The following is a 12,238-nucleotide window of genomic DNA, read 5'->3' on the forward strand; positions in this document are numbered from 1 at the left end:
AAGGATTAGGGGAAGGAGAAAAGAGGATGGTGCATGGTCTAATTTTCTAGTTAATGACACTCTGGTTGCCAATCCACATTCTCCAGGCTTTCTGTCCATTTTGTGATTTACTCAATTCCTTTCTAATATAGTATCTCTTGATACCCCAAATTAACCAGAATCAGCTTTGAGCACTTGCAAACAAAAAATCCTGCCCAGCACATTCACCCAAAGCAGTTTTGTTAAAGAAACTTTGAATTGTTACACTTCAATTAAATAATAAATAAGCTTGCTGTGGAATGGAGAGAACTTGTGATAAGCATTTTTGACTATAAGATAGGTTTAGATGCTAGACTGGACAAGGCCAAATTTTTTGAGGGTGAGAATGCTTTAGGTGAAACCTATGTCCACTCAAAACTAGGGCACAAATGTTCACAGCAGCACTATTCACGATAGCCAAAAAGACAGACACAGCCAAAAAGTAGATACAACCCAAATGTCCACATTTATTCAGCCATAAAAAGAAATGAGGTGGTAATATACTTACTACAACATGGACAAACCATTTAAAAACATTACGCAAGTGAAATACGCCAGACACAAAAGGCCACATATTACATAATCCCACATTTATGAAGTGTCTGGAATAGGCGGATCTATAGAACAGAACGTACAATAGTGGTTTCCAGGGCCTGGGGGTGGGAGTGGGAAACAGGGAGTGGCTGCTGGTAGGGATGGGGTGATGAAAATGTAAAATTGGGGGGTGGTGCCTGTGGCTCAAAGGAGTACGGCACGGGCCCCATATGCCGGAGGTGGCAGGTTCAAACCCGGTGCCAGCCAAAAACTGCAAAAAAAAAAAGAAAATGTAAAATTGGATAATGATGATTGTATGGCCTTGAGACTATACTTAAAAACAATGAATGGTAGAATTTAAAAGAATGAATTTTTGCTATGTGAATATCTCAATTAAAAAAGGAAAAGATTTAAAAGAGAACTGAAAGCTCCCAGCAGGCAGTGCCCCCCTGTGGCTCACCTTTTAATCTGAAGGCGCAGTCCTGCGCAGTCCTCTGACAACTGGCTGTTAGTTTCCTCCAAAGTTTCTAACGCCAACTTTATCTTATTATTTTCCTCTTCCAATTTCTGCTTGTGGAAATGGAAGTCCGCGACACAGGCAATCCAATCGGACACCTCTCTGCAGGTGAAAGAATGAATGAGAATAATCTTCAACATCCCCAATCCCTTCCAATCAAAAGAAGGCATAGGGTTAAGCCCAAAGAGGCTTCAATATTCTTGTGAGATTTTTCCACTTTACCCTCATCTGTCATCATACACATAAATTACTTCTACAACAAACATTTATGCAAGCGTGTATTACAACAGCAAAGATTTTTTTTTTTCCCCAAAATGGCCTGGTCTTCACCATTTCCAGTTGTGAAATCAACTTCCACAGCCTTTGTTTATTCCTTTCCACTTCACTCATAGTATTTGCCTCCTTCTACCCTGAAGGCTTCCTATTTCCGTCTGGGCTATGGGAGATCCTGAAATGAACACAACACTCTTTGAGTCGAGGGATCTTGGCAAATTTCACTAGGCCTTCAGGGAACAATGCCTGGAGTCTCCCGTCTGTCACTGTGGCTCGTGATTTAGTCCTCATCTTTCCTGATGCTTGTATGACTTGTTTATCCCTGTGAGCATCGCTCTGGTCCTGACACTAGTTCATGAAACTGCTGAGTGTCTGGACTGTTCCGTGGCATCTTGGGGCTCCTTTTCTGTGTTACTATCTTTTCCCAATGCTTAGCCCACATTGGGACAACATGAAGTGGCAAAGATAAAATAAGGAACAAGCAGATACACCTCTCTTTAACATCGAAAACTTACAAATTACCAGGCCCGGTGCCTCACGCCTGTAACCATAGCACTTTGGGAGGCTGAGGCAGGTAGATTACTTGAGCTCAGGAGTTTGACGACAGCCTGAGCAAGAGCAAGACCCTGTCTCTATTGAAAATAGAAAAACTAGCTGGGCATTGTGGCAGATACCTGTAGTCCCAGCTACTTGGGAGGCTAAGACAAGAGGATCAATTGAACCCAAAAGTTTGAGGTTGCTGTGAGCTGTGATGCCATAGGGTGACAACCCAGGCTGACAATGTGAGACTCAAAACAAAACATGAAACTTACAAATTTAGTGGAAAACAGCTTGTCTTATTTAGGCCTGTAAGGTTCTACTAAAGAAGTGCTTTAAAATCATCTCCAAAAGAACTTGAGGTCAATAGCATAACCCTACTTCAACCAGAACACATTTTCTTTCCTTTTTTTTTTTTTTTTGAGACAGAGCCTCAAGCTGTTGCCCTGGGTAGAGTGCTATGGCACCACAGCTCACAGCAACCTCCAACTCCTGGGCTCAAGCGATTCTTTTGTCCCAGCCTCCCAAGTAGCTGGGACTATAGGCACCCGCCACAACGCCTGGCTATTTTTTGGTTGCAGCCATCATTGTTGTTTGGCGGGCCCAGGCTGGATTTGAACCCGCCAGCTCAGGTGTATGTGGCTGGCGCCTTAGCCGCTTGAGCCACAAATACTAAACCCATTTTCTGTAGAAAACACAGGCAGTTGATGAAGGAGAAGGTCCCATAAGGGAGCTAATGATTTGGGATTACTAGTTTCTATAAGAATTTGTGTTTTGGCTCCGTGTCTATAGCTCAGTGGTTAGGGTGCCAGCCACATACCCTCGAACTGGCGGGTTCAAACCTGGCCCCAGCCTGCTAAAGAACAATGACGACTACAACCAAAAAAAAGCTGGACGTTATGGCCGGCACCTGTAGTCCCAGCTACTTGGGAGGCTGAAGTAAGAGAATCGCTTAAGCACAAGAGCTTGAGGTTGCTGTGAGCTGTGACACCACAGCACTCTACTCAGGGCCATATAGTGAGACTCTATCTTAAAAGAATTCGTGTTCCAAGTGAAACTGATTCTAATGCAGATGGCATAGAATAGTCAAGAAGTTAAAATCAATTGCATTAGTTCTACTACAAAAAGGAAAAAGAGCTAAGTGACTTTATCATAACTGAATTACATAGATTTGTGAAATAAACAAAAATAAATAAGGAAGGGTGAGATACTTGAGGAAGAGTTAAAGTAAGGACGCTTACAAGACTCCTTTAGACAGGTCTCCACCCAAAGCCTCGAAGCTCCTTGCCATAGACTCTGTCATACCTGTGGTCATCTTAACTGAAACACATAAAAGTGTTATGAACAAGCCGCTTCCTCCAAACCCTAAGAAAGTGGCAGAACAATCCTGAAGAAACATTTACTTGCTCCACTTGATTTTATGCTGTCCAGTTGTTCAAAAACAGAATCATCAATGCTGCTGCTCAATCCCCTGCTCATTCCTTCCCTGTAGCCAAAAACAAAATAAAACAAAAGCTTGAGCTAGGAATCTTTGCCAGACCAGACCTTGGTCTCTACTAAAAATAGAAAAATTAGCCAAGAGTGGTGGCAGGAGCCTGTGCGCCCAGCTACTCAGGAGGCTGAGGCAGGAGGATCGCTGGAGCCCAGGAGTTTGAGGTTGCTGTGAGCTATGATGCCACTGCACTCTAGCCTGGGCAACAGAGTGAGACTGTCTCAAAACAAACAAACAAAAATTATCATGTGAAGATAATCATTTTGGCATATATTCTTCCCAACTTTTTCCTTGACAAAAACAGTTACATTACATATAGAGAATATTTATTTGAAATCAGTACATATGACCATTTATCTAATTATTATTTTGAATAACTATTAAGGATGCCAGTGTATGGAAGTACTATAATTTAATTGTCCAAATGTTTATTTTTATACATTTAAGTTGTTTCTATTTTTCACTATCAGAATCTACTTTCTACATAAACATTAGAACATATAATTATTTTTCTTGAAGTTACATCGTTGTTCAAAGAGATTACATATTTTTAAGGATTTGATACTATTCTTAAATTACTTTTTAAAAAACTATGCCAACTTGGCTCAGTGCCTATAGCTCAGTGGCTAGAGCGCTGGCCACATACACTGGGGCTGACAGGTTTAAACCCAGCCTGGGCCTGCCAAACAACAATGACAACTACAACAAAAAAATAGCTGGGCATTGTGATTGTGGTGGGCACCTATAGTCCCAGCTACTTGGGAGGCTGAGGCAAGAGAATTGCTTAAGCCCTTAAGAGTTTGAGGTTGCCATGAGCCTCCGCACTCTACCGAGGGCAACATAGTGAGACTCTGTCTCAAAAAAAAAAAGAAAACTATGCCAACTTGAACTAGTATCAATATATAAGAGGGCTTATTTATCCACCTTTTCCCCAACCACAACATATAGTCATTCTTTTAAATCTCTGTTAGACTCACGGGCAAAAAGAATACATTCTCTTTACTTGCATTTTTCAATTACTAATAAGACTATATTTTTATATATTTATCTTGCCTTCATGATTAAACTTTGTATGACAAAGACCATTTCAGCCATATTTTCTTTCTTTTTTTTTTTTTTGACACAGAGTCTTACTCTGTCACCCTGGGTTGAGGGCAGTGGCATCATAGCTCACAGCAACCTCAAACTCTGGGGTTCAAGCGATCCTTTTGCCTCAGTTTTTCATTTTTTAGTAGAGATGGGGTCTCAGTCCTGCTCAGGCTGGTCTCAAACTTGCAAGCTCAATCAATCGACTGCCTTGGCCTCCCAGACTGCTAGGATTATAGGCGTGAGCCACCACGCCCAGCCTTCAGCTGTATTTTCTTAGTCACCTATACACACTAACCCTGCCAGAAATCTAATAAGTTTTTCCATCCTTTGGGCTTGATATTTTCTTTAAGCAAATCTCTAGGATGTTGGTGGTTGAGTTGGAGGCAGGAATTAGGTTTCCTGGGAAAGAAGGTACATATCTCCCCTATCTGCCAGGGACACCTGGGACCGTGCGTGCCATGCCTTACCCCATTACATTATCTTTTCTTTTTCTCCTTAATTTTCCTACATTTGTTTCCAAATTACATTCACTGACTGGCCACACTACCCCACTGACTATAATGCCAGCTCAGTTCTTTGTGAGAACATAATAATATATGCTTCCAGGCCAGGTGCGGCGGCTCATGCCTGTAATCCCAGCACTTGGGAGGCTGAGGTGGGTGGATTGCCTGAGCTCGCGAGTTCGAGACCAGCCTAAGCAAGAGCAAGAGCTCGCGTCTCTAAAAAAAATAGCCGAGCATTGTGGCGGGTGCCTGTAGTCTCAGATACCTGGGAAGCTGAGGCAAGAGAATCACTTGAACTGAAGAATTTGAGGTTGCTGTAAGCTAAGATGCCACAGCACTCTACCAAGGGTGACCAAGTGAGACTCTGTCTCAAAAAAAACAAAACTAGGGCAGCCCCTGTGGCTCAAAGGAGTAGGGCGCCAGCCCCATATGTGGGACGTGGCAGGTTCAAACCCAGCCCCGGCCAAAAACTGCAAAAAAAAACTAGGGTGGCACCTGTGGCTCAGTGAGTAGGGCGCCAGCCCCAAATACCGAGGGTGGCAGGTTCAAACCCAGCCCCGGCCAAACTGCAACCAAAAAATAGCCGGGCGTTGTGGCGGGCGCCTGTAGTCCCAGCTGCTCATGAGGCTGAGGCAGGAGAATTGTGAAAGTCCAAGAGCCAGAGGTTGCTGTGAGTCCTGTGACGTCATAGCACTCTACCGAGGGCGGTAAAGTGAGACTCTGTCTCTACCAAACAAAAAATAAAAAAAACTAAACTAAACTAAAAAAAACAAAGAAATGAATGTTATCAGAATTAACATGTTAGAGCAGTGGTTCTCAAAGTGTGTTTACTCCCTTCTTACAGCATTACTGGGAAACTTATTAGAATGCAAATAACCGGCTTCATCCCAGATCCACTGAATCTGTGTGGCAGGGCCCAGCAAGCAGGTGCTGCTAATGCAGGCTAATAATTGCAGCATGCCCATCAATACAAGGAATGGTGATTCACATCAGTCATAATCTAATTACACACTGAACCTTAAATGCACCCCACGAGCACTCTGAGTACCATTTGTTTCTACAGGAAGCCATCCATTCTTTCATGATGGCCCGGAAAGTTTCCAGATCCACATGGGGGTCTCTCTTCTCAGGGTCAAGCACATTCCACAGCTCTTCAAGGCCACTGTGTTCTGAGTCTTGGCTGCTTGTTTGTCTCAGATAATTCATTATTTTGGCCACTCCTACTGAACCTTAGGAAGAAGAAAGTTAAATTAGTTTTCAAGGATGACAAAAATCTGCCTGTTTCCAAAGATACACTTTCTCTAAAGATACATGGATTGCTGCAATTAGCCTACAGCAGCAGCACCTGAATGATGTTGGCCATGCTGCTGGGCCCTGCCACACAGATTCAGTAGATCTGGGTGAAGCCTAGTGATTTGCATTCTCACAGGGTTCCCAGTAATGCTGATAGAAGGGAGTGGACACACTTTGAGAACCAACCTTATCTTTGTACCTTCCTTCCTTTCCTTCCTGTGACAGAGTCTCACACTCTGTTGTCCTGGGTAGAGTGCGTGGCATCGTAACTCGCAGCAACCTCAAACTCTTGGGCTCAAGTGATCCTCTTGCCTCAACCTCCTGAGGAGCTGGGACTACAGGAACCCACAACACCTGGCTAGTTTTTCTATTTTTAATAGAGACAGGGTCTCACTTTTGCTCAGGCTGGTCTCAAACTCCTGAGATCAAGCAATCTACCTGCCTCAGCCTCCCAGAGTGCTAGGGTTATAGGTGTGAGCCACTGTGCCGTGCCCCGCCCCAAGATATGCTTTTAACAAGTGTGGTCCTTAAACTCTTTCATGTCTCCTGGCTCCTAGAGAAACATGTCATGTAACCCTCACAGTCCTGTCAAGCTGGCATGGTATAGCAGACCACTGGCCTTGAACTAGAATCTAATGGACCCAGTGTCAACTCTTGGCTCTGATGATTACCAGCTGTGTGGCTTTGGGGAAAAAAATCTGAGCCTCAGTTTCTTTGTAAGATGTGAATGGTGACATTATATAGAGTTGTGAGGTTTAAATATCAACATATGTACTCAATAACTACTTATTGGAGGTGGCCAAAATGAAACTTCATTTTTCTTTCATTCTTTTCTTATGAAGCATTTGGTGAAGCAAGTTTTTCTTTGGCTCTAGATAAAATTTCAGTCTCAAGTAAAAACTTTGACCCTTGTTTTGCAGGGGGGAGGAGTCCATTCTTAGACACAACCAGTCCTACAATCACATCCAGAAATTAAAATCATCTAAACTATGTTAGTAATCAGCATACTAATCTTTAAAAATAGGACTTCTCGGCCAGGCACAGCGGCTCATACCTGTAATCTTAACACTCTGGGAGGCCAAGACAGGTGGATTGCTTGAACTCAGGAGTTTGAGACCAGCCTGAGCAAAAGCAAGACCCTGTGTCTACTAAAAATAGAACAACTAAGCCAGGCGATGGGGCAGGTGCCTGTAGTCCCAGCTAGTTGGGAGGCTGAGGCAAGAGAATATCTTGAGCCCAAGAGACTGAAGTTCCTGTAAGCTATGATGATATCACGTTACTACATACAGGATGACAGAATAAGACTCTGCCTCAAAAAAATTTAATTTAATTTAATTTAATTTAGATAACACTTCTCTTTTACTCCCAAGTAAAGCCTGCCTTGAGCTAGTTGCTTGCCAGGAAGAGGGGAAAATAAGTAGGATGTTGATAGGATGGATACAAGAGGGAAGGGTTTTCTTTTGAAAAGTAAGGACAGACCATGCTACAAAAAAAAAAAAAGAAAAAGAAAAAAAAGAAAGTGTCATAACTAGAATGAAGAGATAGTTGTAAAAGAGACTGAATAACTTTAAAGGGAATATTAAGGTAAAATAGCATGTCATTTAGATGTGATAGTAAGGATTGGAAAGAGAAATAAAATTACTAATAAAATTCTTTAGAAAGGTTATTCTTGGGCGGCACCTGTGGCTCAGTTGGTAAGGCGCCGGCCCCATATACCGAGGGTGGTGGGTTCAAACCCAGCCCCTGCCAAACTGCAACCAAAAAATAGCCGGGCGTTGTGGCAGGCGCCTGTAGTCCCAGCTACTCAGGAGGCTGAGGCAAGAGAATCGCTTAAGCCCAGGAGTTGGAGGTTGCTATGAGCTGTGTGAGGCCACGGCACTCTACTGAGGGCCATAAAGTGAGACTCTGTCTCTACAAAAAAAAAAAAAAAAAGAAAGGTTATTCTTCATTTGTAAAACTGCTACGAAACCTAGAAAACCAATAAGAATATATCTCATTTCCTCCACAAAAAGCTCTAACCCTCTATCAGATACTTCAAAACTAGAAAGGTCTTTTGTGATGGTTAATTTATGTCTTGACTGAGCCATGGGGTGCCCAGATATGTGTTCAAACATATTAACAAAGGAAAGTGTGTAAAGATAGTAGCAAATCACTAACAATGGTTACCCAGGGAAATAGGATTACTGAAAAATGTTTTTTTCCTCTTCTTTCTGCTTAGCAATAATTCTATTACAATGAGTGTGAACCATTCGCATACTAAAAATTGCTTGTGGAAATTTTTAAAAAGACACATCTCTAAAAAATATAGAAGTGAAAAATCTAAAATTAACTAAAAATTTTGAGTTAAACTTGTATAGTGGTTTTATAGATTTAAAAACATATACTTCTTAATGGGGGAAACACCTGACAAGTAGTTCCAATCAATAATTAGAACTGGTGAGTCAGCAAAAAAAAAAAAAAAAAAGAACTGGTGAGTCAGCTGCTAAACTCAATAAAATCATTCAAGCCACTGTTAAAATATGCAAAATAGGGTGGTGCCTGTGGCTCAGAGGAGTAGGGCGCCGGCCCCATATGCCAGAGGTGGCAGGTTCAAACCCAGCCCCGGCCAAAAAACTGCAAAAAAAAAAAAAAAAAAAAAATATATATATATATATATATATATATATATATATATATGCAAAATAAGTACAAAGAGTTTATAAAGAAATAAGCTCTAAACCACCAATCTCTTCCCTAAATTAGGTCACATCCACGTGTGTATACACAGATACAGAGGCACCCCCTATCCCAAATCCATTTCCTTTTCTCTCCCAATAGAAAGATGACTTGGTTAGTACCACCAAGCAATGAAAAGCAGATGTTGTCAACTTACCTTTGTGTTTTGTGTCACATTCATTAAAAATACTTGTGAGCACCTCTTCTTCATAGGCCCTGCTAACGCTGTCTGTTATATCTTCTTTGCCAACACTGGCTCCTTGTTTCCATCCTATTAGAAAAAAAATTTGCAAATCCAGATGCTATCCTGTGCCACAGTAATTTCTTTTGTTATTGTTGTTGTTTAACTTTAACAAAGAAAATTTACTTGAATAGTCACCCACAATACTGGTCTCTTCACTTAAATTGACCAAGAAGTAAACATCTTCTTAAAAGGTCTAGTATTCAGTTTTTCTTTTACAAGTTCTTGAGGTTTTGTTGAGACAGAGTTTTGCTCTGTTGCCCTAACTAGAGTGGAGTAGCATCCTCATAGCTCACAGCAGCCTCAAACTCCTAGGCTTATGTGATCCTCCCTCCTTAGCCTCCTGAGTAGCTGTGACAACAGGCATGCAGCATCATGCCTGGCTAATTATTTTTTCTTTCTTTTTGTAGAGAGAGGGTTTCACGCTTGCTCAGGCTAGCCTTCAACTCCTGGCCTCAAGTGATTCTCCCACCTCAGCCTTTCTGAGTACAAGGATTACAGACATGAGCCACCTCACCTTTGTAAATTGTGTCATTTTACATTGTTTTATTTTTCAGTGGCTATTACGCATGGGCCTCTCGCAGTCTTCTAAGTAGAGTTCCCTACATTTCATTTGGCCTACAAAATACACATGCTCCCCTGGCCTATGTCCTTGGTGCCTGCACTGGAAGCCACATTTTATTACATGTTTGTTTGACTCTTATACAAAGGAATACTAAAATGGTCATTCTGGCAATACACCTGAGAACTACAGGAATTTTAACTCCCCTGAATCTATGTATTCCCACGGTGACATTCTAATTTGGGCTGACAAAATTTGTTTTTGGGTCAGTAGAAAAATACCACATGATGATGATAATAAATAGGATCCAGAACGTCTATCAAATTTTTAATTGGAAGCATCAAAAATCCTTATATTTTACACATAAGATTTTCTTTTAAGAAAGGCAGAGAAAGGAAACAAATATGCTTAAAACAGAATGAGAAAGATGGATGCCTCCATCCAAAGGTCGATAATGTACATTTGTTTTTTTAGTTCTAGTATTTTAAATGCAGAAACGAGATATGCTTATTGGTCTACTGGAAGAACAAACATTAAAAAGTGAACACTTACCATCTTCATTCAGAGATAATTTCTTCACCACTGAATCCCAAGGATCAAAACATTCAGAGCTTTGACCAGAGTTGAAATTAAAGTCAAGTGTGGAGGCACTAGAATTATTTTCTCTACAATAGTTATTCAAATCCTTGCTAGAGAAGAACCCCCCTTTCCTGATCTGTGACATCAAAGGTGTGTAATTCTTCTTGCTCTCTGACCTTGGCTTTGAGATGTTCTCAGAACTTGTGAAAACAACAGGGTATGTCCCAGTCTCAAGGGAGCGGAGGTGGGGAATGGATGGGAGTCTTGGAGATGTTATTTGAGGAGATGAAATGGAGGCATCAACCTTCCCAGAACTTGACAAATTAGAGTCAGGCACAGGAATGTGAGCAGCCGCCATTTTCCTCAGTACCTCTTCAAAATTTTTCTTGGTGTTGGCTTGTGGACTATCAAAACTGCTGGATTGGTATTTGATTATCTGTTGGATTGGATTTGAAATTGTTTCTCTCCTTTGGATGGCTCTGATTTTTCTACAAATGCTTTCCACTGGGTTATGCCGCTTCTCAGGTGCCTTCCCTGCTGAGGCCATTGTTGGCTTTGCAGCAATTACACAGATGAAGCAGCTAAAGTCCGGGCAAAAGTAGATGCATATGTAAAAGTTAACATCGTCCTAGCAATAATTTATCAACTGGAAATTTATCCCTGAATCAACTCTCAAGACCAGATCTTCGATTGTCTTAAACAGCTTTCCATGCATTTAACGTTGGCACTCAAATTGCCAGAAAAGGATAATTAACCAATATAAAAGATTTACATGTGCCAGGCATAGTGTTAAGCTCTTTATACCCATCAACTTTCATTCATCCCCAGGCATAGAAAGAATAAGAGACAAAGCCAAGTCACCCCACATAAGTGCCAGCACCCAGACTCAAACAGATCCAGGCTGTCCAGCTGTAGAAGCTACACTCTCTTTGAAACAGTCTCATTCCATTGCCTGAGGATAGAGTGCTGTGGCATCAGTGTAGCCCACAGCAACCTCAATCTCCTAGGTTCAAGCAATCCTCCCGTCTCAACCCCACAAGTAACTGGGACTACAGGTCCTGACACAACACCCAGCAAATTTTCCTATTTTTAGTAGAGATGGAGTCTTGCTCAGGCTGGTCTCGAACTCCTGAGCTCAAGAGATCCTCCTGCCTTGACCTCTCAGGGTTGGGATTACAGGCCTGAGCCACCATGCCCACCCCCAGAAGCTACACTCCAGGTTGCTTTTCATTCATAATAACATGTCAAATTTGATGGTGCTAACAGGTCCCCGTATGAGTATCTATTTTTTTTTTTTATTAAACCATAGCTGTGTACATTAGTATGATCGTGGTGCACCATACACTTGGTTCATAGATCGTTTGACACATTTTCATCACATTAGTTAACATAGCTTTTGTAGCATTTTCTTAGTTATTTTGCTAAGACCTTTACATTCCACATTTACTAGGATTCACATATACCCTTGTAAGATGCACCCTGAGTATCTATTATTGAAACTGCTCTGGTTCTCATGTATTGAGAATATAAAGCCTAAATACTGAGCCTATGGCTCAGTCGGTAGGGCGCCGGCCCCATATACCAAGGGTGGCGGGTTCAAACCCGCCCCGGCCAAACTGCAACCAAAAAATAGCCGGGCATTGTGGCGGGCGCCTGTAGTCCCAGCTACTTGGGAGGCTGAGGCAAGAGAATCGCTTAAGCCCAGGAGTTGGAGGTTGCTGTGAGCTGGGTGAGGCCACGGCACTCTACCGAGGGCTATAAAGTGAGACTCTGTCTCTACAAAAAAAAAAAAAAAAGAAAGAAAAAAAGAAAATTTACCAAATATGCACCATATTAGGTGATTTTCTTAATTAGGTCTAAATTTCACACAAACTCTATCAAATAT

General features: G+C 41.8%; 1 protein-coding gene across 1 annotated transcript in view; it reads right to left on the reverse strand.

The window, feature by feature from the left end:
• The window catches only part of IRAG2 (inositol 1,4,5-triphosphate receptor associated 2), a 97,833-nt gene extending 86,933 nt beyond the window's left edge, over nucleotides 1-10,900 (reverse strand). Inside the window, 6 exon segments of the mRNA XM_053554358.1 lie at nucleotides 1,013-1,171; nucleotides 3,121-3,199; nucleotides 3,283-3,365; nucleotides 6,012-6,192; nucleotides 9,129-9,242; nucleotides 10,327-10,900. Of these exon segments, the coding sequence (XP_053410333.1) occupies nucleotides 1,013-1,171; nucleotides 3,121-3,199; nucleotides 3,283-3,365; nucleotides 6,012-6,192; nucleotides 9,129-9,242; nucleotides 10,327-10,900 (1,190 nt within the window).
• Nucleotides 10,901-12,238: the final 1,338 nt, after the last annotated feature.

Source organism: Nycticebus coucang, chromosome 12 (assembly GCF_027406575.1).
Source record: "Nycticebus coucang isolate mNycCou1 chromosome 12, mNycCou1.pri, whole genome shotgun sequence".
In the NCBI taxonomy this organism is placed as follows: Eukaryota; Metazoa; Chordata; class Mammalia; order Primates; family Lorisidae; genus Nycticebus; species Nycticebus coucang.